The following is a 23,775-nucleotide window of genomic DNA, read 5'->3' as shown; positions in this document are numbered from 1 at the left end:
GGGATGTAGGTACAGCAAAGTTATATTCCCAGCTGCAGGTGCTTTGGAGCTCTACACGGACTGGCACCACCCAAGACCTCCCTTAAAGAGGGCACAGATTTGGCTACCGAATCCCTATGGAACTTGCAGGAATTCCACCCTTTGGAGACATTTCCTCTCTGCCAAACGCTGCGGACACGAGCCAGAGGATTCAGCTGCTGTCAGCAGCGGGAAGGAGCACGCACTGGTTCAGAGATGCAATCTCACATCAGTGTCGAGCCAGCCTAGAAACCAAGTGTATCAGTCCCTGCTGCGATGGGATATGGAGGCAGAGGAGGAGAACTGAACGGGACGGAAGTTTCTCAGTTCAGGAAGGGGAACGTTAAGGCTGCCCCAGGACAGCGAGTTCTGGTAGCACAGCTCACGTTCACGCTCCCACACCTCAGCCAAAGCCCATTTGCTTCCTTCCGGACTCTCCACATCCAAGACATTGCCAAAGTTTTAGCTGGGAGAAGCCAATGGCTGCTCTCAGTGCTGCTGGTCCTTCCCCCTCCAACAGCATGAGCAGAGCTGCCAGGAGCTCAGAGCGCAGCAGAAAGCCAGAGAGGATGGTTTGTCCTGTATGAGCTCACATATGATATCTATTATCGCTAAACCAAAGCTGCTTCACTCCTGTGAACATCCTACAGCATCCCCTTGGTTTTAAAGTCCTATGGTGAACCTTCCAGAGCAAAGGCTGGAAAGCTGAGACAGCATCACACGGAGACAGGGCAAACCTGGAGGTGGTCCTGTGGTTGCTAAACCTCATTTGCTGCTCCAGGTTCAGATAACATCGCATCTGTCCTCAATACTGGAAAAGATACACCTACATCTGAACACTTCAGCTGCTGAGCAGGGCTTTGGGTAAACTGGGATGTTATTGAACCAAAACTACATGAAACTGCAGGGTTTTTTCTTGTAAATGGGTATTTCCAGCAGGATGCTGAAGAGGGAGGGAAGGAACGCCCCTGCCTGTCCTGAGCAGCATCTGCTTGTCCCACAGTCAAAGGCTCAACAACCAGCTCGTGTAGAAGGGATCAGGAAAGAGGTGATTCAAAGCAGCCCTTTCATCCAGGTGCCTCAGGAAGAGGGGTGAGCAGAATGGGGCCAAAGGATGCTAAGAAACAACTGGCTCCAAAAGGGAGCCAAGGCAAGCCCTGTGCTTGTGGGCAGTGCTGCAGAGCACGCACAGGAGGACAGGGTTGAAGCTCTGCCCCAGCCCTGGATGGAGCAACATCCACCCTGGAGCAGGGCCCACTGGATGGAGCGCACCACGGATGAGGTGAGGTAGGGTCCAAAACTGACCAAGGCAAGAATATGTGCCGGTGAGCATCCAGCGCCGCGCAGCCACGTCCCAGTCACAGACCACGCTGTCACAAGCAAAACAGAACCATCTGGGACCCTAAAACTCGACACACGCTGTTCCCCTCTGAGTCACGCAGGCAGAGCAGAGGCAACAGCAAAGCTTGTTCCCGGCGTGTTCATTGCTCCTGTTCCCCAGCTCATTCCCAGGGCTGAGGAGGCACCATGCGCATGGCAGCCAGGTCGTGGGGAGGATCCAACCCATGTTGTGCCAGCAGCTGGCACAGAGCATCAGCCCCGGTACGGCATGGGGTGCCATGATGGGATAGCACGGATCCTGCTCCATCACCGAGTGGACCAAGGCTCCATGCACGTGTAAGAGACAGAGATGAGCAAAAAGAGAATCACGGAATCAAAAGGGTCGGAAAAGAGCTTCAGGAGCATCAAGACCACCCGTTCCCAGCAGTGCCAAGGCCACCCCTGCCCCATGGCACTGAGGCCTCGGCTCCACGGGGTGTGAGCACTCGCAGGGCCGGTGCCTGCAGCCCTGCCCTGGGCAGCCTGTTCCAATGCCTGAGCACCCTCTGGGGCAGGAATTGTTCCTCAGCTCCATCTAAACCTGCCCTGGGGCAGCTTGAGGCCGGTTCCTCTTGTCCCATCCCTTGTTCCTTGGGAGCAGAGCCCAGCCCCTCCTGGCTCCATCCTCCTGTCAGGCACTTGTAGGGAGCCATCAGGTCCCCCCTGAGCCTTCTCTTCTCCATCCGAACCCCCCAGGTCCCTCAGCCGTTCCCCATCACCGCTGGGCTCCAGGCCCCGCACCAGTGAAGCAAACCTGCAAGGAAAGCCCCTGGTGTGACCAGGAACACGCACCCCACTGGTGAGCAGGGCAGTGATCAAGCCTTTATTCATCAATGATGGGAAAAGACACCAAAATAGAAGCTTGGGAAGGTTCTAAAGCTATTTGGGAAGTGAGGCCAAATTGGACCAATAGCTTCAGCCAAAACAGAGCAAATAATTAGAAAAACATTGAAATCGTGTCATTTTTAGTCCTTCTTTATTTCTTTTTTTTTCTCTAACTCAAACATCTCGCTTCGGAAATGATGAAACCTTTCAGTCCCAGCAGGATCTTGGCGCCTTTGTCCCAGCGAAACAGGAATGTTCGTTGGGTTTGTCCCTTACTGACTGAGTTAAATGTCAGGAGGAAACCTCAGCGGTGCTGCTCCATGTGAAAACACAAATGAGAAACGGACAACGGCTCTTATCTGGCGGCGCAGGGCACTGGAAGGGGCCAGCTAAAGGCTTGAAGGCTCCTTTCCTGTCCAGGTCCCCCGCTCCCCTCAAGTCCCAGCAGAGCCAACCTGCATGGAAGAGCAATGGGAAAGGTCAGGGATGAGGGTCCCCCTCCGGAGCCCAAGGAGCTGCCCTGAGAGCATGCAGGGACATCAAAGGCTGCTGTGGAAGCCCCCCAGAGCTCCCAGCATGGGAGAAGCGGGGCTGTGCCGTGCCCAGGGGCGCCGGGAAGCCACGTCCTGCCTCTCCTGCCCCGCAGAGCAGCCTCTGCCAAGGAACGAGCCTCTCCCGTGGCTGCTGCTTTGGCTTCAGCTTCTTTTAGGGGCCGATGAAAAGACCCGGGGTCTTCTCCAAGCTTCCCTAATGAAGGGCCGAGGGCCACAGCCAAGAGGCTCAGGATCCCACTGCTCCCATCACTTCCACACGAGCACAGATAGCCCAGAGGTTCCCTTCCCTCGCTCCCTCCTCTGTTGGGAATCCCTGCCCACCCAGCCCACAGAGATGGTGCGGATCCAACGGTTTATTAGCACACGTTATCCCTGCCATAGGTAGTGCGAGATCCGCAACAGAGCCTGGGCTCCAGCACACCCACAGCTTGTCCCAAAAGCATGCAGGCCTTGCCCAGACAGTGACCTTTAACTGCTCCATCTTAGCCAAGGGCTAAGTCAGCGCTCTGAGCAGCTCTTAAACCGGCCTAAAGGGAACTACAGCGAGAGCAGTTTGTCTAAATCCATCACACCACTGCCTGCCCGCAGCCTGGCTCAGCCCTTTACAAGCATGAGAGGAGCACAGCCCGTTTCCAAAGCATCCCATCACAGGAGCAGATGTGGCACAGCACCTTTGGGAGTCCTGATGTGGGGTACGGAGACCCCAGCGTGTGTCCACATGGAGCTGCTGGGAGGAGACCGAGACCTGGTGGTTACGGCAGGGAGGGAATTGGGAGCTGGGGCATGAAACTGGAGAGGGGAAATGTTTGAGCTTTCATCTTGGAACCAGCTTCCTGAGAGGAGATTTACGAGCAATGGGAATAGTCTCCTTTGCAGAAGGCTGGGAGCTCTGCTGCACGGGGCCTGAAAAACAAGACTGGATTAACAAGTAGACAGTAGACGTGATGGACGGATTCTGTTTTGACCAGAAGATGGATAGGACCCAACGGTTCCCCTCCAGCTCCCCTGCCCCACACATCAGCAATCCCCCACCTGCCTCCTGTGGCCTTTGCCCCTTCCACAGTTACCCAGCAAAGGGTGTCAGAACATTGCTGCGCTGCTCTAAAGGCATCCAAACAAGCGTGAGCAGCCCAAGTTTCCATCCCAGCTGCGGAGGGGACCTCTCGGGGCTGCTGCAGAGCCTCATTTGTCAGCTCACAAATGGAGTAGCCAGAACCAGGGGCTTGACACATCCCAACCTCGGTGCTGGAGCGCGGGGAAGGGGCAGGTCCGTTAACACACGTGGCTTGTTTAACTTGGACGTCGAAGCTGCCTTAGTTCTCGCTGTTACAGAGCTCACACTTTCCTGTAGCCAACCTTTCCTTTCTTTCCTGCCTCCTTGGCCTTCCCCAGTCACTTCTTGGGTATTGGTTTGCTTCAAAGCTGTTTTAGTGCTGCTGAAGGGGACTGAGGTGACAGCTCCGGTGGTCCAAGCACCACACTCACCCATGAAAGCCGCCCAGCTCCTCACTCCCCGGCCCCTCTTCCACCCTCAGAATGCCCCGAAACCAGCATCACCTGGCACTGAGCACTGAGAGCATCGCCTCTCTGTACCAGACCCCCGGCATCCTTCAGCCACGTCCTGCACCAGCCACGGGTGAACACGGAGCTGCTTGGCTGCGTGCGGCCGAGCCCCTGGCACCTTGGCCTGTGTCCGGCTGGGATTCGGTGCCCAGGAGGCGCTGGCAATCCCGGGGGATCTGTTGGGAAGTTCGCCCAAGGCTCAGCCTCGTGGAGCTGCCCCCGGAAGGGCTCAGATACGAGTCTGCGAGCTCAGCTGAGCGCAGCGAGCCCGAGCGCTCTGACTTCAGCCTTACTGCCCTACAACAGCACTGAAATCACTTCATTAATCCCCAGGGCCTCATCGCCTCCCTTCCTGCCCTCAGCCAAGCCGACGCTCGGAGCAGCACTTCGCAGTCCTCGTGTTTCACTCCCAAACTGGTGAACACCCCATCGGCCCAAAGCTGCTCTCGGCAGCAGCAGCAGCCCGGCTCCATCACGCAACCTGCCCACCCTTGGCAACGGCAGAAGCACCCTGCCAGGCTCCCAGCCCTTCCCAAAGGGCGCTCCTGATGGAGAGCCTGGAGAGAAGAGCACTGAGGCAGCAGGAAACAGGAACACGGGGAAACCGAGGCCCCGTGTGCACACACACACACACACCCCTCCTGTGCTCATAAACCAGCCCAGCGCCGGGGTCATTCCCCAAGGCCACGAGCAGAGCTGCCCTTCACCAGCTCCCAGCAGCGCCTAAGGGCAAGGAGCACACGTTAGCATCGGCCTCCTCTTTCACACGGCGGGGCTGGAAGCACGCTCACGGCAGGGAACGGGGCGTTCCAGGCCCTCAGAGGGGACAGGGAGGGGATGCTCCGTTTGGGCAGCAGGGACGGGCGGCAGCCCCCCTCAGAGCGCAGCCCAAGCGCCGGGGGCAGAGCCGCCTCCTCGTCGCACCCGCGGCAGGGGAAGGTGCCGGGGCAGGGAACGCGGCGCGCTGCCGTGCTCCTGCCGGGCTGAGCCTGGAGACGCGCACCCAGGGCAACCGGAGCCTGGATTTACCGGTCAAACCCCTTCCCGACGCCGCCCGCCCCGCACCACCCGCAGCCGGGCGCACACAGAGCCCCTCTGGGGCCCCACCGCCTCAGCTGCCCCTTTTATACCGCCCGCCAGGCCCCGCCCCCTTCACGTGGTTCCGGCGCACCCCTCGCGCCATCGCCGCGCGCGGCAGCATGGCGGCGGCCCCGGGGGTGGCGCCGGTTCGAGCCCGGTGAGTGCGGGCCCAAGGCCGGGTCCCCCCCCGTAACCCCTCCGGTACGTGCCCGGCCCCCCCGAACCCCCCCCCCGGAGCCCCCGTTCCCCCCGCTGGGGCCTCACGGTGCCGGGTCCCGGCAGGTTCCTCACCTCCAAGGAGCAGTTCCACGCGTTCCTGCGGGACCGGGGCGAGGAGGAGGAGGAGAAGGAGGAAGAGCGAGAGGAGGAGGAGGAGGTCGGCATCGGCCAGGGCGAGCCCCCCGCCAAGCGGGTGAAGGCGGAGGGCACCGGTCGGGATGAGGGGAGCCGAGAGGATGCTGGAGCCGAGGAGAAGGAGCCCGCGGGGCGGAAGCGGGCGCGGGGGCAGAACAAGAGCAGACCCTGCATGAAACCCAACCACTACGAGCAGAACCGGCTCTGCCCGTCGGTAGCGCAGGTGGAGCCACGCAGGGAATGTGGGATCCGGTCCGGGATGCAGGAGGGGGGCTCTTCATCAGGGCTGGAGCGACAGGACAAGGGGTGATGGGGTCAGACTGAAATGGGGGACGTTCAGGTTGGAGATGAGGCAGAAGCTCTGCCCTGTGAGGGTGCTGAGGCGCTGGCACAGGGTGCCCCGAGAAGCTGTGGCTGCCCCATCCCTGGCAGTGCTCAAGGCCAGGTTGGACACAGGGGCTTGGAGCAAGCTGTTCCAGTGGAAGGGGTCCCTGCCCATGGCAGGGGTTGGAGCTGGAGGAGCTTTAAGGTCCCTCCCAACAAAAACCATTCCATGATTCTATGATCCCTTCCTGCTCCATTCCTTTTTAAGCACATTGAAGCTGCCCCGGGGCAGGGATTGGGTAGCAGGGGCTGTGCTGGCTGGGAGGGATGAAGCAGGATGAGCTGAGCAGGACAAGTGAAGTTGTCCCACTAAGACATCCCCATTTGGGTGCATCAGTGCCCTCCTGCAGCATCTCATGGGGCACCCAACATCCCTGGGTGCTCAGAGCAGCTCTGGGCCGGGGCAGACTCAGCTCAGCTGGGTTTGAAGGTGCCTCTGCAGAGGTTTTCACCCCTCGTTCCTGTTGGAAGGGCTCTGCAGACAAGTGCTTCTTCGGGCCGCGGTGCCGGTTCCTGCACGACCTTGGTGAGTACATGGCCCTGAAGCCTCCAGACCTGGGCCGCCGCTGTGTCCTCTTCGAAACCTTCGGCAAGTGCACGTACGGGGTCACTTGCCGCTTCGCCCAGGCCCACCTCGGGGACGGCTTCCGGAACATCATCGACACGGAGCTGGCCAAGCAGTGGGAAGGGAAGGCGCTGGTGAGGAACAGCCTCTCCAAGGAGCTCCAGCACCGGCTGCGCAAGAGGAAGTTCAGCTTCAAGAGGGCTGAGGAGTTCCTGCGTGCTCTGGCCAAGCCCCGTGGTGATGGCAGGAAGGGAGGCAAAGCCACCGGGTGCCCTGCAGAGGAGCAGGAGGAGTCCAACTGCGCAACACCCCCGGAGGGCCATGGGGACGATCCCGTGTGTCCTGTGCTACCGGAGCAGGGAGAAGATCCCAAAGCAGATGGCTTGCAGAGTCCCAGCCCTAGAGAGGATGGGGAGGCTTCCTCCATCCAAACTGCGGGTCCAGTGACAGATGAAGACGTGATAAAACCGCGGCCACGTGAGAAGAAGAAGGTGAGAATTTGGTTGAGGGCTGCTTTCTCTTGTGTACCTGATAAGAGACCTCTTAGGCTGGATGAGAGGCAGGCAAAGGACAGAGCTGCCTGGGAACCACGTTACTGCCGTGAGGGGAAGGATGCAGGGATTTGGTGTTGTCCTCGGAGGGGTACTGCGCAGAGCATTGCCTCCTGCCTCTCCTCCTCGTCACCTCCATCCTTGCATCCATTACCCAGTCTTGCATCCTTCCCTATCTGTAACTGCTTTGAGTTTCCCCCAAGCTGAGCAGGACTGAGTGGCTCAGGTTTCTGGTTCTTCTATCCGAATGGTAGATTCTCAGGGAATAGTTGAGGTTCTCCAATAAAACGGTGTTTTCCTGGGTTACGCACTGAGTTTCACCCAAGGCAAGTGATAGCACTGCTAACAAAGAGCTTCCTGTTTAACCACTGCTGGTTCAGCTCTGCTAACGTGCTCCTCCGTCCTTGTTTTCCAGCTGGAAATCCAAGGCAAGCTCTACTTGGCTCCACTGACCACGGTGGGTGGATAGTTCTGTCCTTTCTTCACAAGTTGGTGTCGCCACGTTTGGAACAGAGCAAAGCTCCTGATGGAGCATCTCTCTGTGTCTCCTGCAGTGCGGTAACCTCCCTTTCCGAAGGATCTGCAAGCGCCTGGGGGCAGATGTCACCTGTGGAGAGATGGCCGTGTGCACCAACCTGCTGCAGGGCCAGGCCTCCGAGTGGGCTCTCCTCAAACGCCATCACACCGAAGACATTTTTGGGGTGCAGGTGAGTGCTGTCATTCTGACAACCAAACGTGTGCTAGATCATGGGATGGGTTGGGTTGAAGGGACCTTAAAGCTCCTCCAGCTCCAACCCCCTGCCATGGGCAGGGACCCCTTCCACTGGAGCAGCTTGCTCCAAGCCCCTGTGTCCAACCTGGCCTTGAGCACTGGGATGGGGCACCCTATGCCAGGGCTTCAGCACCCTCACTCCTTCAAATGATACCTCACTTGTGAGGAGCAGCGCTGCTGCTTGAGCTCCTGCCCCTGTCCCTCTTTGGTAGCTGGAGGGAGCGTTTCCAGACACGATGACCAAATGTGCAGAGCTCCTGAACCAGACAATTGAAGTGGACTTTGTCGACGTCAACGTCGGGTGTCCCATTGACCTGGTCTACAAGAAGGTAAGAAGATGTTCTGCGGCGTGGTTTGCTTCCTTCATTAGATGCTGGTCTTTCGCCTCATTCCTCACTACCTGATCCCATCCAGAGCTCCCAGTTCATTTATGGGCACTAGGCTTCAGCGAATAAACTGTTCAGAGATGGTTGCCTGTCTTTGGCTCAAGCTGGGAGGGAAAAAGGCTGTGGGTTTTTAGTTGAAGAGTCCCCTGTCTCCAAGGCTTGAGATGCTCCATTTGCATCCCTGAGGGCTGCTATGGAGCAACTCCAGGAGGCTCTTCCCTATGGAAGCAGGCAGCAAGTCCTGCCTGTGCCGCGTTGTGTCCCGCAGGGAGGAGGCTGTGCCCTGATGACTCGGTCCAACAAGTTCGAGCAGATCGTCCGGGGGATGAACTCGGTGAGTGGGGGCAGCAGGAGAGGAGCTGATGGAGCCAAGTCCTGCCCCAGCCCGGCCTCATTCTCCTGTGCTGCAGGTGCTGGATGTGCCTCTGACCGTGAAGATCCGGACGGGGGTGCAGGAGAAGATGAACGTGGCTCATAAACTCATCCCCAGGCTCCGGGAGTGGGGAGCAGCCATGGTCACGGTACGGGGATCCTTGCTGCGGTGCATGGGGAACTCTGCTTCCATGTCCCAGAGCACAGTGTGGGGGTGACCTTCCCCTTCCCCACAGCTTTCAAACACCTTTGACCAGCTGCCTCCTGTCTTTTAGCATTTCCTGCTAATAACAGGTTAAAATGGAGGTGCGGAGAGCATCTTCCTGCGTGCTCCTGAGCCTTGTATCCATTACAGGGGGGGATTGTTCTTTGCAGTGCTCTGGAAACAGAGGTTTCCCCCAAATAAGCCTCATTACAGCAGGGCTGGGAAGTGATGGGGATCATCTCGGGTGCATGGGGATGGGCAGATCCTGCCCACAGTGAATATTCCCTTTCACTCCTGGGGTGGGCTGCAGCTCCAGGGGGATCCCTTACCCCAGCCTGTTCCTCTCTGCCTCCTCCTGGCATTCCATGAGGTCTCTCTGTGACTTCCCTCCCCAGCTCCACGGCCGCTCCAGGGAGCAGCGCTACACGAGGAGTGCTGACTGGGACTACATAGCAGAGTGTGCTCAAGTAGCCAGCCCCATGCCTCTTTTTGGTAGGTGATGCTGTTGTGTTGTCTTGTGGACTGAAGGTGCTGTGGGTTTGAGCTTAAAGGAACAAACCAGGGTCCCCCCCTAAGGACATTGGGCCTGGGGGAAAGGCTGGAGCATCCCCGATGGTGGTGATGACAACGGAGTCTTGTGCTGATCTGCCCGTGTGCTTGGGGCTGTGTGTGATGAGCACTGAGCAGAGGAGATGGAGGAGGACAAGGAACAGGCACCAACCATGTGGGTTTTAGCAGATGCTTTCTCCCATGGGCACCATGGCACAGAGAGTCCCAGCTAAACCTTCAGGGTAGGAGTTGGGAGAGGAAGAGGGGAGAAGGCTCTAATGTTCCTCTTACAAGGAAAGGGAATCGGATACATCCCTGAGGTGTTTCTGATTCAGAAACAGGAGCCCCAGAGCCTCTTTGGGCAACCTGGCACTTGGCCCCTGTGGCCATTCTGAGCTTTATCCCATGCCTGGACATCACTTTGACCTCTGGCTTCTCCCTTCTGGACAGGGAATGGCGATATTCTGTCTTACGAAGATGCGAATCGAGCCATGCAGACGGGAGTCTCAGGAATCATGATTGCAAGGCAAGTGCCTGGGTTTCCGCTTTGCTGTTGCTGCAGGAGTCCAAAAGGGATTGAAGAAAAGATACTTTTAAAGCCAAAGCGTGAGAAATTCCCTCTTGGTGAAACTCCTTTGTGGAAATGGGTCAAAGCAGTTTCCATCTGTGGGAGCATCCAGCAGCTTCCTGTTGAAACTGGGAACTGGGCTGGCAGAGAAGTGCTGGAAAGCCTCTTAAATGCGTTGGCGTCTTCAGAAGCATCGGTCGTGGCAATAACGATGCCCCTTGGGTTTTGGCTGCAGAGGGGCACTCATCAAGCCGTGGCTTTTCACTGAAATCAAGGAACAGAGGCACTGGGATATCTCCTCCAGCGAGAGATTGGAGCTCCTCAGAGACTTCACCAACTACGGCCTCGAGCACTGGGGCTCCGATACCCAGGGAGTGGAGAAGACCAGGAAGTTCCTGCTGGAATGGCTCTCGTTCCTGTGCAGGTGACGCCTCCCAGCTGAGAGGGAAGCCTGTGCCACCTGCGCACAGCACACGCTGCCATTGCGTTGCATCCCATTGCAGGTACATTCCCGTTGGCTTGTTGGAATTCCTACCTCAGAAGATTAATGAGCGGCCACCCTACTACATGGGGAGAGACTACCTGGAGACACTGATGGCGAGCCAGAACGTGGATGACTGGATCAGGATAAGGTCAGAAAGCACTGAAGTTCATTTCAGTTCCTACAAGGGACATCGCAGAGCCCTGCAGTGATTTTGTGCATCCTCCAGAAGGGTGGTTAGGAAGCAGCAAGGGTCAACCAGGGCTTTACTTTAAGGCTTGAACTGAGTTTGGAGCTGGCATGAAGAGCCCTGCCAGTCCCTGCATCAGCTTCAGCAGGTCCCGCAGTGCCTCTCGCTGACCTCTCTCGTGCCACATTGCTCATCCCAGGACAGACGTAGGAGCCAAGGGAGGAAGCACAACCATGGGGTGTCTCAGGCTTTCAGCATCAGATCCCTGCGTGCTCTGCCTGGCCAGTCCCACCCTGCCAGGCCCGCATCCTGTTCCCATCCCCAGGTTGGGAGAGCTGAGCACATTCCCCCTTTTTCATGAGCTGAGATCTGAGTCCATGCAGCAGAGAGCAGTGAACGGGTTTACCCCACATCCCCAAGTCCTCAGGCACTGGCTTGAGCTGTCTTTGCAAGCTCAAAACTGAGAGCTGGAGCAGGCAGCTGCTATTCCCCACCTCATGGAAACAGAGAGGAGCAAAACCAGAGCTTGGCTACAGCCTTCCGTGGCTTTGCTGATCTTCATCCACACTCTTAGCACTGGGACCAGCTGCCTAAAGCCACGTTAGGAGCACAGGGAGTTTTGATCAGCACTTCTAAATGCCATTTTCCAAGCAGAACCTGCCCCCGTGAGGCTGCTCAATGTCCCCTCTGGTCTCTGCCGTGCCATTTATAGCCAGAACTCCTCAGCATTTTAAAGCAGTTGAGGTTTATTCATTTAAGCTCATTTTAAGGAGACACTAACCAGAAGCAGGGCTCTCTAGCTCTCTTTTTGCACTGGAGATGGAGGCTCTTGCTGTGCAATGCTGTGCCCTGCTGGGGTACTCTGACATGGCTTATGGAAAGCTTTAGTGATGCTGAAGCATCCAGGAAATAAGTTAAACCTCCTGGACTATAAAGCGAATGACTGCACTGAAAAGGCAACGTGTGAAACAGTTGTTAGTCTTAAGCTAGGCTAAAGCTGAGCGTGGGAGAACTGGTTTCCATCATTTTAGCATCTGCCCTCCAATGCTTTTTGGCTCTAAGAGGGGTTTGGCTCTGCACAAGCACAGTGAGGGGTGGGGAGGAGCTTCTCAGAGGCTGGGGGTGATTTCCAGGTTCATTTGACCCCTGTGGCTGCGCTGAGCATCGCTGCAGAGCCCCCGGGGTACCAGTGCCTCTTGCACTGAACACAAACCTCACCTGCTTTCTGTTTCGCTCTGTCTTCCAGCGAGCTGCTGCTGGGCCGCGTCCCCCCCAGCTTCACCTTCCTGCCTAAGCACAAGGCCAATTCCTACAGATAGGGCTGAGGAGGCCCCTTTCCCATGGCCTGGAGTCAAGAGGAGGCGGCGGGATGATGCGTCCAGGCTCCCGGAGCTGCGCTCTGAAAGGAAATAAAAGCTTTGCTGTTTGTAGCACTGTGGCTGCTTTCACCCCCGGTCCCTGCCCCACGTTGTGCTGCAGCCTCACGAACACAGAACAAGCTGTGAAGTCACCAGGATAGAGGCCAGGAGGGATCTTTGGCCTCCGGTTCCCAGCAGCAGTTGTCCCGACTCCCGCACAGTGCTCAGCGCAGCAGAGAGAGGCCTCTTCCTACCACGATGGCTTTGGTAGTGCCAAATCCTCCCGGTACAAGGAGGGGATGTTCTAACCCAACCCCTGGGGGCCTGTAAAGCGCCAGCATCCCATGAGGGGATGCTGAGCAGGATCCAGTCCATTCCTGGAAGCACACAGCAGTGGGAACGCCTCCTCTGTGTGTCACAGCCCAGGGAAAGCGCAGTCCCCTTCCAAGGGGGATCTACAGCTGCTTGTCTCCTATCAGGAGCCTGAAGGACCTGACAGCACTGCTTGAGGGGGGGTTAGCGACACTGCAGCACCTCCTGTGTGCCCCAGACAATGCAGCACAGGCAATGGGCACAACTGCATTGACCACGTGGCACAAAGAGGGGCAGATGGAGCTGGTCCCCACATGGCTCTGCTGAACCAGATTGTTCTCTTTCCCCCTTAAAATGACTATAATAAAGCACTTGCACTCAGCCCCTGAGGGCACCCCAGGCCCCCTTAGCACTGTAGAGGTGTGGGGAAGCAGGGTTTAGGGAATGGGGGGTGTTAGAGATTTAATGAGTCCGTGCCTGCGTGGGGAGGGAGGGAGCACAGGGGACACCAGGAAATGGTACTGGAGGTGCCAAAGCTCCTCTGAGCCCATCTGAGCTGCTGAAGGGCACTGAGGCACCAGCAGTAGGGAAGGAAATGGTGGGGGCTGCCCTGTCCGCTTCCCTGGGGGAGCCAGGACAGACCCACAGCCATGGGAGCAGCTCCGGAGCTCTGGAAGCTTCCACAGCACCACAGCCAAGACCCCTCCACACACACAGCAATGCCTTGGAGCAGGCCAGCAAGCCCAGGCCTACCTGGTGCTACTGGAACATCCCGATTTACAGCCCCCTGAGCAGTGTTCCAGACCAAGGGAAAATCCTCCTCCTGCTCCTCTCTCCAAACTGTCCGGACCTGCCAGGAGTTTGCTGCTTGTAATTTACTATAAATAAAACATAAGCCCCCAAGCGAATTCATTATCCCAAGAGCTAGAAGCAAAAATGAGGTTCCACTTCAAAGGAACTGATCTGGACACTCAGAAGAGAAGGAAGAACTGGGAATGATTCTCTTTAATGGCAAGGAAGTGCTGTCCTGCATCACCCTGTTCTGTGCAGGGGCAGAACACAGCAGCAGGACACTCCGTTGACTCCCTATTCCCCCAGCAATAATCTCCCCCCCACAACCACGCTTCCCATAAAGAGGCAGTTGAGGAACTGATCCCATCCCCAGCTCCCAAACCCAGTCTCTTGTGAGGGTACCAGCAGCTCATCCCCCAACACCTTCCCATTGCCACCAAGAGGGTGCTGTCCCCATGAAGCACGAGTCCCCCTAGTGACAACAGCCATGCTCAGGACCCACTTCACACAGGAGGTGTGTGGATCACACCCTCTGTTCTCATCCCATGGAATAAATACCTGAGCTCCAGAGGTTACTGCATTTTATTGACTCCTGTGTTGCTGCTCTGTCCATCCCCACCCCTGAGCACCATCCTAGCACCCTGCCTGCTGCCCCCTCTCAGTTACAGCCTGTCCCCCCCCCATCACATTAACCCAGCACAGAAAGGCAGTTGTGCGCTCCTTAGTGGTACCAGTGGACACAAAGAACACAACACCCAAACCAACGTTCCCAGTGCAAAGCTGTGGCTGTATGGATGGTATCACTGCAACCAGCCTCTAGAACCTGCCTGATGATGCCAACCCTTCCACACCAAGATCATTACATGCAAACTTGACTGTATTTGGTTCGATAAAGTGCAAGACACTGCAGCAAGAGAAGGCTTCTTGGTGTGACTCCACAAGACTTAGTCAAGACCAATGTGCCTTAAAAGCACCTCTGAGATCTTCTGGGGGATGCTTTGAGGCCACCAGAGGATGACAGCAGATGGGCATTAGACCTGGCACATCTCACTCTCCAATACCCACTTCTGTGCATCACTGGGAGCACGGAGAAACACACAGGAGTCAAGCAGCCTCCTTCAGCCACGACTAAAAAAGGAGCCAACAGCAGCTGCTCGTGTCTCAGACCTTTCACTGGCTATCTCCCTACACCCTTACAGTGCCACAGCAAAGCAGAAGGCAGGTACTCGTCCAGTTCGTGACTGGGATTGGCACAATGAGGGCACACGGAACAGCCCCCTCTTGCCAAAGGAACCAGTCCAGCCTCTTTCCCTCATCCACAGTCCATCCCACAGCAGCCGGGTGCGAGTGCAGAGATGGAGCCACTTCCAGAGAGGTACAGGAAGGCTCTGGGTTGCAACTGTCCTCAGAGAACCTGCTCAGTGCTCGATGAGGAAATGTCCAGTAGCCTCCATGCAGCGTAGGGGTTGAGCTCATCCTGGTCTCTGCAGAGTGCCCACACGTACAGCATCCGCAGCACCTTGTCCTGGAAGGGAAATCCTGCTGTTAGAGCCTGCGGGATGCTCAGAGACCTCACCCGATGGGGACAGGATCCAACCTCCTCCAGAGACTGCCCTCATGAGTTTGCTCTCTGGTTCTAAGCCTGAAGGTGCTGAGTATGGGCAGTGGCTGGAAACATGTTACAGCCAGGAACAGATAAACCTTTGATTTCCAGACTCTGAATGAAGGTTTCCAACTTAGAATCATAGAATAGTTTGGGTTGGAAAGGACCTTAAGATCATCCTGTTCCAACCCCTTAGCGCTTGGACTAGAGACAGCGGTTGCAAAAAGCCAGGTCTTTATTAAATGCATGTATTAAGCCAGTCATTTTCTCCATCCCCTGCAAATGAGCTGACTCCAGCTCCCACCCTGCCTGCCAAGCATCTTTGTGCTCTCCTCTTACAGCGTCCTTTGTGAAAGGAAGAACAGACCAGGATCAGGTGAAAGCTCTGGGATGGAGTTTCAGTGTACAGCAGGAGAGTTCAGTTCTGTCCCAGAGGGGCAGAACTCATGGTGATAACTGCAGGCAGGGAGTTACTTAATGCTCAGTTAATGGGGTTTAACACGTTGAGAGTCTGACAGGAAGAAACAGCCCACACTGAGCTGCACCAAGGACCTACCCCACAAGGTGCAGTATTATTCCTACCAGTCAATGTGTGACACCCCCTGCTCCAGATGCCCCAAGATGAATCCTAACACCCAGGATGACTAACAAGGGACTAAGAGAGAAAGCACCTCTAGCTGAGAGCATTCCTTACCGGGTCACCTTCCACCACTTCTCCTTTCTGGTTCTTAATTACCAGCACCACCTGAGCCTGGAAAGTGATGATTAAAACTGGTCCCTGCTCCATCATCTTCCCCATGGCCAGCTGCAATGGAAGAAAATTCCATCAGGAAACAATTCCTGCAGATTAGGGTTAAGAACATCAAGTATTTAACACCACTGCTCTGGCCTGACACAGCTAACACTGACAATCCCACCCTCTCCAGGGCTGCACCTGGGTATTCCAATCAGGTTATACCTTCTCCTCAATTCTAATGTCACTCCATTCAGTATTTAAAGAACTTCTTCACTGCAGTGCAGAGAGGAATGGAGAATTGAGGTTTGTTTCCCAAAGCTGTGCTCTTATAACTCTCTTCCTGCCTCTCTTTGTGGGGATGCAGAATACTCCAGAGGATGTTGTTCTTCAGGAACTCTGGAGTTACCTTTTGGGTCACCCAGCCAGTAACTACCTCCAACTTAAGTCAGAGCAAAGAAGAAAACCCCTCCTCAGGTCATGAGTTTCTAATTCATCCCCCTCAGAGTGAAACACAGGAAAGGGCACTCACATCAATGTTGTCAATGTCCAGAATCCTGGAGTGGAACTGGAGCCCCATGGCTTTGGCTTGCTGGATGGGATGAGCAAGCTGACTGTAAGTCTAAATGAAGCAACAAACTTGTGTTATACATTTGAATTTGTTCTGTCACAAAGAAAAAGGGATTTTCTGCTTAGAGAGAACCCCCAGCAATGACAACAAAAGTCAGGTTTTTGCAGACATGCTGAACTCGGAGGTCTTGCCAAGCATCAAAACAGCTACAGCAGATGCTCTGGGCTTCACAGAACCAAAGGCTCACTAAAAACCCCACCCTTCAGCTCACAGCCAGACTATTCCAGAACTCCTGCCCATGTACTTCACTGCATTAGTGTTTCCTAGTATGTTCCCTGGGGAAGCAGCTGGGCAAAGCAGGTAAGCAACATCACAGATCCAACAGCTTGCAAGCAAAGGTGGCACAATACACCTACTTACAAGGGAGAATCATCACCTTTCCAGACAGTCTGAGTAGCTCTACTCACCGCTTCATAGCACCAGTCTTTGAGGATATCAAGCTCTCCAGACATCATAGACTGAAAGAGGAAATGGAATAAAATAGGAATATTTTTCCTTTTAGCTCATCCTATAATGCTACCTCATGACTAGAAGCATTATAAACACTTCTACAGGTGTGTTAGCATATATTAAGTGAGATACACTCATTCCTGCACTGTGTTTTAGGATGAGAAGATCACACTTTGCTCTCTCTTAGCTTCTTTCTCTCTTCAAGCCTCAGATTTTCCAGTCTCATGCAAATCCCAACCAATTTCTGCTGTACTTCAATGCCACTACTTTCACTCTGTCTTTCCTGACGGACTGTTACAGTAAGAGGAACTATATCCGTTACACCTGAAGTCACAGCCTTCAGCAGTGCTGCCCTGAATGGTCCTTAAAAACATGAAGTTCCACAGAACTTCCTTGACTAGGACCATTTCTCATGACCTCCTGTCTTCCGAAGCAGTCACAAATCACTTAGAATCCGGTAGTACCTACACACCACATCCTTCCCTTATCACTATCTGATAGCACCATTTGCCCAGTGCTGTTCATTCATAGAATGCTTTGGGTTTGAAAGGACCTTAAGATCATTCAGTTCCAACCCCCTGCCATGCATCACACTGCAGCCCCTCCTCACCTCCAGGACGTTGGGGATTATATCAAACTCGCACTGCTTTAAGAACCGGTCTTTGTCAAAGGATGGATCCACTTTGAGTATCTCTGTCAAAACCTCCGACATTTCTGTCTTCGAGAACAATCCACCTGAAAAACAACTCAGTGAGACTGGTGGCACAACAACTGCCACAGGGAACAAGGGAAAGATGTTCAGGGAGACAACAGAGGGAAGGAGGAGGCACTTAGGACCAATTGTGGTTTAAAGGTAAGCTTCAGTTTTATCCCATACAAGCACTTGGCACTGCACGTCCGATCCAGCAGCTGCCTGCTACTACATGATACTGGGTAATGATCCATGCCAAATGCTGTACAGCTCCAGGATCATGGAATCATGGCATAGTTTGTGTTGGAAGGGGCCTTAAAGCTCATCCAGTTCCAAACCCTGCCATGGGCAGGGACACCTTCCACTACAACAGCTTGCTCCAAGCCGTGTCCAACCTGGCCTTAGGAACACCTGGAGGACAACAGCAGTAGCAGGCACCAGAGCAGAGCTGCGGCCAGTGATGCTCTTCCACAGCAAGGGTGAAACGTTACCTATTAAGTCCGTGACTTTGTCTGTGACAGCTCTGGAAGCTCGAATGAATGCGTTATCACTCTCATCATACTTCATCTTCATCTCAAAGAACCCTGGAAGGAGAGGAGCTGTGAGCAGCAGTGTCCTTCCACTAAGAAACACCATGCAGTGGACTGCAGAGCAAACCCACTGCTTCCCTTCTAAATCACTTCAGTGATTAACAGCTATCCACTCCAAAAGTTTCTTTTCTCCTCATCTTCCTGCAATGTTCTTAACTACCAATAACTGTAATGAGAAGAATGATGCTTTCTTGTCATTCCCATCTTGTGATTTGCAAGAATCACAACTGGGAAAGTAAGGTGCTTTGCCATTGTCTTTGGAACACTTACTATTGAAGACCACGTTGTTATCCTTGAAATCCTTCCACTGCTGATACCATTTTGAGTCTTTGTGCAGCACCACACCCATGGCCTCCCTAGAAAGGACACAAGACAGGGGTGTTTGTGAACAAGTAACTTACAACTGAGTGAGAGTAAGGAGAACATCCTGAGGAGTATCAATGCAGCATCACTGAAGCTGACACACCACAGAAACATGGCTTAGTGTGGCAAGGCAGCAGAGGAAGCAAAGGAGCTCAGACTTAGTGCTGCCAAATGTTAATTCAACAGCAAGATGTTAGGACTGAGGAAACAGGACACACAGGCCAGTCAGGAGTTTACATCAGAACCTTGTGCACCTACTTTAGCATTTTAAGTGCCCAGTTTTGCTATTGCAAGGTTCAGTATCGGCAGCTTCTGCTGGAAATCTGCTCTTAGACCTGTGCTGCCAGGTCAGGCCTCGCCCCACAGCCATCCTGTATCACCCTAAATGCCATCCCATACTTACTCATTAGCCTCAAATATTCGCTCCTCTTTAATACTCTCTCCTGAGAACTCTGTCCTTTTCCGTAGGCGCTCCGGACGTTTGTAAGGACCGGTCTGTCCTAAAACACTTTCATCTATCTCCTTCTTGACTGTTTCTACTCCCTGAAAGGACGACATCCCCATTAGGTTGATTTACTGTTTCCTCCCATTCCCCAGAAACCGAAAATCACTTCTGCTGAAGGAAGAAATAAATACATAAAGAGGCCACAGGTTACTCTCCTTTCCCTTAGTCACCAAATGCTTCTCTGCTGATGTCTACTGGCATGCACACCAGCACCAAGGCCTTCTGCTGAAGAAGTCAACAGTCTAGAACACCAACTGGATGGTTGTATTGGATCTACCTGAAGAAAAAAGTCCCATAGAGTAGAATCATCAAATGGCTTGGGTTGGAAAAGACATCCAGCTCCAACCCTATTGCTGTGGGCAGGGACACCTCACACTGGACCGTGTCGCCTAAGACACTGTCCAACCTGGCCTTGAACATTGCCAGGGACGGACTTCTTCTTTGGCCAACCTGTTCCAGTGCCTCACCACCCTCACAGGGAAGAGCTTCTTCCTCATACCTAACCTGACCTTCCCCTGTTTCAGTTTGAACTCATCACCCCTTGTCCTATCACTACAGTCCCTGATGAAGAGCCCCTCTTCAGCATCCTTGTAGCCCCCTTCAGATACTGGAAACTGCTCTGAGGTCACCACGCAGCCTTGGACAGTCAAACCTTACAGCTGACAGGTACCTGAGAAATAGCTTTGAAGGCTGCTGTCCTGCCCAGCTTCTCCCCTCCTTTTGTCACTGACTCTGCAGACTGCTTTGCTGTTTTTGCTGCTCCTTCCACACCTTCCTTTATCTTCCGGCCAATATCACTCCTACTGACTTCATCCAAACTCTGCAAGAAAACACAACGTGAAAGAAAAGCTCAGGTCAGGTGAAACTGGTGGAAACTGGCATTGAGTAACTCCTCTTTGGGCATTAGGTCTTCAGCTTCCACACAGGACAAAACTAACCCAACCTAAGGTGAGCACACAGCTACATGTCACAGAGGAGACTGGCTGGGACACTATGGCTTGGCACTGCAGCATCGTCCAACACCTCTTTGCAGAAGAAGAGACTGGGCTGCTCATGGGACCACACGCATTTGTAACAGCTGCTGCCCAGAGGTTTTAACTTTTTTCCCTTGACATCAAAGAGGAGGACCAATGATGCCAGCGTTAAAATAGCCAAGCCCTTCCCCTTGAAACAGTCAGGTGCTTTTTCAGAGCAGCTACAGGAGCAGTGGAGATGGCTCTCTGCTATGCAACTCGTGCTGTACAATCAGGAAACACTCTTCTCAATCCCACACCTTCATATCCATCACTTCAGCTGTGCTTACAAAGCCAGGACCTTGTATACAAGAGGTTAAAAGGACTCTGTCAGTAGCTCGTCGCCCTTTTATTCTGCATTGGCACACGTCAGATCCTCAGGGATCCTGGAATTCTCACCAGCAACAGGCAACCAACCCTGGATGGGTCACAAGCCACAGCTTCAAAGAGAAATGACAGGGTGCCAGTATCAAATGGTTTTCCCTGGTTATCAATGGCATTTGGCTGATGAAGATGCTCACAGCACCTTCAACAGCACTGAAAAGATACCAGTTATGTCCCCCTCAGCAAAGAGCGTTATGTCCAGCTCATAACTACACACAGCTAAGCCACATCAAAGCACATTTACACAGATGGGGAGTGAAGGAGCAGAGCAGAACGTGGGGACCAGGTTCTTCCACAGCTGCCTTTTACCTCTTTCACTGTCCCAGTTATTTCTCCAAGTTTCTTTTTAATCACTTCTGAGGTCTTCACTGTTTCAGATTCAATGGTTTTCTGGGGGGAAAAAAAACATGTTGCAGGTAACTGAGAACAGGAAACACTCAAGCCCAGTTTAGCACACAGCACAGCCCCTTCATGCTGTCACTGAGAGCAAAAGGGCTCCACCATAGGGAGCATCCTCCTCGAGGAACTACCATCAGAGGTTCATGTATGCAACTTGTGCTGTTTATAGTTCTTCAAAGACTGCAAAATAAGGGTTTAAATTCTAATGCCTCGTTCTTTCATCTGCTCATTACTTGGGAAGTCCAGCGAAGGGGCTGCTGGAAAGATTTTCCACTTAATCCCAGTATTTCCAGCCAGGCAGAACTTCCCATGAGAACAGACATGCTGAATTCAGGTCATCTGCACAAAGATTCATATCTGCATTCACAATGGTAACAGCTCAGCGACTGGGCAATGAAAGCACCAAACGAATTCCTGACTTACATATTTCCTCCTTGCTTCTCGAAGAGCATCAGATTCTTCCAGCTTTTTAGCTTCATCTCGGAATTTCTTAATGCTTTCTTTCATCTCCTTGTTTTTCGCTAATTCCTGTTTGATGTTCTCCACAAACCCTGATATAAAACCCTTTCTTCCTCCCGAAGAGTAGCATCTAGACTAAAGAAAAGCATTCCATGTTGTAGGATCCAACAAGACATTAAATCAGACAGGAATCAAAGCCAGCAGGTAGATTTACTTAAGCCAAGCACTAAGTCACTTCTAACAGAGTCAATGTTGTGGGGAATACAAAGCCACCTTGAAAAAGCAGCAGCTTAACCTCAAAAGAGCCAATATCCAACACAGTTCTAATGCGCTGGGAAGCACATCTACACAGCCGTTAGCAAAGATGCTTTTCCAGAGAAAGCTTAACCCCAGAGGTTAGCTCAGGCTTAAATAACTTGGTAGATGAAACTACCAGAGCATCACCCCTGAACTCTGTCACTTGGACTCAGTTACTACGATATTCCTTCATCAAATACATCTTAACAAGTAGAAACTTTCAGCCTATAACTGGGGCTTCTCAGAGATCCATCCCAATCGAGCAGATCAGTGCTCTGATGAGGAAGCACTTTTGACCTGAAATAAGAAGAAATCAGCTGTTAACCAACCTGATGGGTCTCTAAACCAGGCGGGCTCATGCCATACACTGTACCCCTGGGGACTGCAGGAACTGGGTATCTTCTGGATATCAACCATATGCCATTGATGAGACATTTCTGCAACAAAAAGGTAAGGTCTGGTGTACAATACAAGATGACAGAAACCCACAAGAGCTCAAGAAGAAAAGAAAGAACACTGCAAACAGACAGCACTGGCTGTGCTTCTGGGAGAACATCCCATGCGCAGCCAAGAGACACTGGAGGCTGATTGTAAAATCACAGCATCCCAGCCTGGGTTGGGCTGGAAGGGACCTCAAAGCTCCTCCAGCTCCAACCCCTGCCATGGCAGGGACCCCTTCCACTGGAGCAGCTTGCTCCAAGCCCCTGTGTCCAACCTGGCCTTGAGCACTGCCAGGGATGGGGCAGCCACAGCTCCTCTGGGCACCCTGTGCCAGCGCCTCAGCACCCTCACAGGGAAGAGCTTCTGCCTCAGAGCTCAGCTCAGTCTCCCCTACTGAAGTTTAAACTTGGGGCAGGGAACACCAACCACCTCCACAGCCCCTCGCACGGCAAAGCGGCTTTTAAAGCCACAGCCTCCGCACTCAGCTCAACACCGGGGCGAAACCTGTGTAGATTTAAGCTCGGCAAGAGCCGGTAGAGCCGGGTTCCAGCGGCCTGGGCTGGCCCTGCGCTGAACGGCGACCGAGGAGCCACGGCCGGGGTCCACCCGCGCCGCAGCCCTCCCTACGGGCCTGACAGACCCTCGGGCAGGGCCCGAGCCGCAGCTCCGGTACGGGGAGAGAAGGGAGCCGGTAACCGGACCACGGTTCGGCATCCCCGGTTCGGTGCCGCGGCCCAGCGCCGCCTCCCGCCGCCCCTCGGCCCCTCAGCGGAGCCGGACCGAGCCCCCGGCGGAGGCGGCCGCGGTCCCGCTCTCACCCGACAGCCGCCGACCGCCGCCGCCGCCATCTTCCAGCGCAGCGTGTGACCTTCGGGCGGCGCCGCGCACTGACGTCATGGAGCGCGCCGCCCACGTGTACCGGGCAGGAGGCGAGGACGGAGGCGGCGGATCCGTAGGGAGCGATCCCGAGGGGGGGTCCCGCTTGCAGGGTTCCTGGCACGGCTCCGGGGCTCGCAGCGCTGAGTGCGGGCCCGGCGGAAGGACGCGGAGCTGCTGGAGAGAGGCCAGAGGAGGCCACGGGGATGCTGCAAGGGCTGGAGCAGCTCTGCTCTGGAGCCAGGCTGAGAGAGCTGGGCTGGGGCAGCCTGGAGAAGAGAAGGCTCCTGAAGGGGAGACCTGAGAGCAGCTCCAGTGCCTGAAGGGGCTGCAGGGAACCTGGAGAGGAGCTTGGGACAAGGGCCTGTAGGGACAGGCCAAGGGGAATGGCTTGAACCTGCCCGAGGGGAGACTGAGATGAGCTCTTAGGCAGAAGCTCTTCCCTGTGAGGGTGCTGAGGCGCTGGCACAGGGTGCCCAGAGAAGCTGTGGCTGCCCCATCCCTGGCAGTGCTCAAGGCCAGGTTGGACACAGGGGCTTGGAGCAAGCTGCTCCAGTGGAAGGGGTCCCTATCCATGGCAAGGGGTTAGGGAGGAGCTTTAAGGTCCCCTCCAACCCAAACCACTCCATGGTTCTATAAATCCTGTCTTAAGCAAAAAGCTTCATCACTCCTGGCACAAGAATTCCCTCTCAGAAAGACCCTCTTCTGCTATTTGTGTTGTTAAAACTGTGGTTGCTGCAGGTGGTGAAATATTCCACCTTCTGCCTTCTCCCTGCTGCACCTCACCCTGCCTCGGACCTGGGAACCTCCATCATAAGGAGTTGCTTTAAATCCTTTTTCAGTTCAGGCCTTCAGAATGGCACTGACACACCTGAAGATAAGGAATAATGTATTCATTATTCCTTTTGCTTTGAAATCAGCATTCCCACTGGAGCAAAATGAAAGTACCAGCCTTGCACCAACAGCTGGGCATCACTTAGGTCTGAACACAGGACAGGGGGGTCCCCTGCACCCCAAAGCCATCCAAACCCCAACACCAGTGTGCATCAAGTTAAAAGACGCAACGGCGCGGAACAGTCTG

The 23,775-nt window shown here is 54.4% G+C and overlaps 2 protein-coding genes and 1 long non-coding RNA gene across 3 annotated transcripts; 1 reads left to right on the top strand and 2 right to left on the bottom strand.

The window, feature by feature from the left end:
* Positions 1-2,372: 2,372 nt before the first annotated feature.
* Positions 2,373-5,424, bottom strand: LOC136024455 (uncharacterized). Its single transcript, XR_010616831.1, has 3 exons — positions 5,370-5,424; positions 3,449-3,680; positions 2,373-2,678 (listed from the first exon to the last, which is right to left on the bottom strand). It is a non-coding gene; the product is annotated as an uncharacterized LOC136024455 (long non-coding RNA).
* Positions 5,425-5,490: 66 nt separating this feature from the next.
* On the top strand, positions 5,491-12,227 carry DUS3L (dihydrouridine synthase 3 like). The gene is made up of 13 exons (XM_065699682.1): positions 5,491-5,577; positions 5,703-5,997; positions 6,630-7,214; positions 7,690-7,731; positions 7,829-7,981; positions 8,259-8,375; positions 8,701-8,766; positions 8,843-8,953; positions 9,405-9,501; positions 10,009-10,084; positions 10,362-10,550; positions 10,630-10,758; positions 12,044-12,227. The coding sequence occupies exons 1-13, from the start codon at positions 5,540-5,542 to the stop codon at positions 12,114-12,116; spliced, it is 1,971 nt and encodes a 656-aa protein (XP_065555754.1). The 5' UTR covers positions 5,491-5,539; the 3' UTR covers positions 12,117-12,227.
* Positions 12,228-13,446: 1,219 nt separating this feature from the next.
* On the bottom strand, positions 13,447-22,725 carry TIMM44 (translocase of inner mitochondrial membrane 44). Its single transcript, XM_065699684.1, has 13 exons — positions 22,637-22,725; positions 21,707-21,814; positions 21,045-21,215; positions 20,532-20,612; positions 19,496-19,645; positions 18,724-18,863; positions 18,228-18,313; positions 17,859-17,951; positions 17,287-17,411; positions 16,634-16,684; positions 16,128-16,217; positions 15,557-15,667; positions 13,447-14,784 (listed from the first exon to the last, which is right to left on the bottom strand). Exons 1-13 carry the CDS (start codon positions 22,664-22,666, stop codon positions 14,665-14,667), a joined length of 1,356 nt encoding a protein of 451 aa, XP_065555756.1. The 5' UTR covers positions 22,667-22,725; the 3' UTR covers positions 13,447-14,664.
* Positions 22,726-23,775: the final 1,050 nt, after the last annotated feature.

The sequence above is a fragment of the Lathamus discolor genome, chromosome 21, assembly GCF_037157495.1.
Source record: "Lathamus discolor isolate bLatDis1 chromosome 21, bLatDis1.hap1, whole genome shotgun sequence".
Lineage (NCBI taxonomy): Eukaryota > Metazoa > Chordata > Aves > Psittaciformes > Psittacidae > Lathamus > Lathamus discolor.
Note: the sequence above shows the minus strand (reverse complement) of the source record. Positions and strands in the feature narration are given on the sequence as shown.

Coding starts and splice junctions, on each gene's coding strand:
- DUS3L (XM_065699682.1), top strand. CDS start 5,540: ATGGCGGCGGCCCCGGGGGTGGCGCCGGTTCGAGCCCG. Junction 9,502..10,008: donor CAGCCCCATGCCTCTTTTTG/GTAGGTGATGCT, acceptor CCTTCTGGACAG/GGAATGGCGATATTCTGTCT. Junction 10,085..10,361: donor TCAGGAATCATGATTGCAAG/GCAAGTGCCTGG, acceptor TTTTGGCTGCAG/AGGGGCACTCATCAAGCCGT.
- TIMM44 (XM_065699684.1), bottom strand. CDS start 22,666: ATGGCGGCGGCGGCGGTCGGCGGCTGTCGG. Junction 18,864..19,495: donor CCTTCAAAGCTATTTCTCAG/GTACCTGTCAGC, acceptor TCGTCCTTTCAG/GGAGTAGAAACAGTCAAGAA. Junction 18,314..18,723: donor CGAATATTTGAGGCTAATGA/GTAAGTATGGGA, acceptor TGTCCTTTCTAG/GGAGGCCATGGGTGTGGTGC.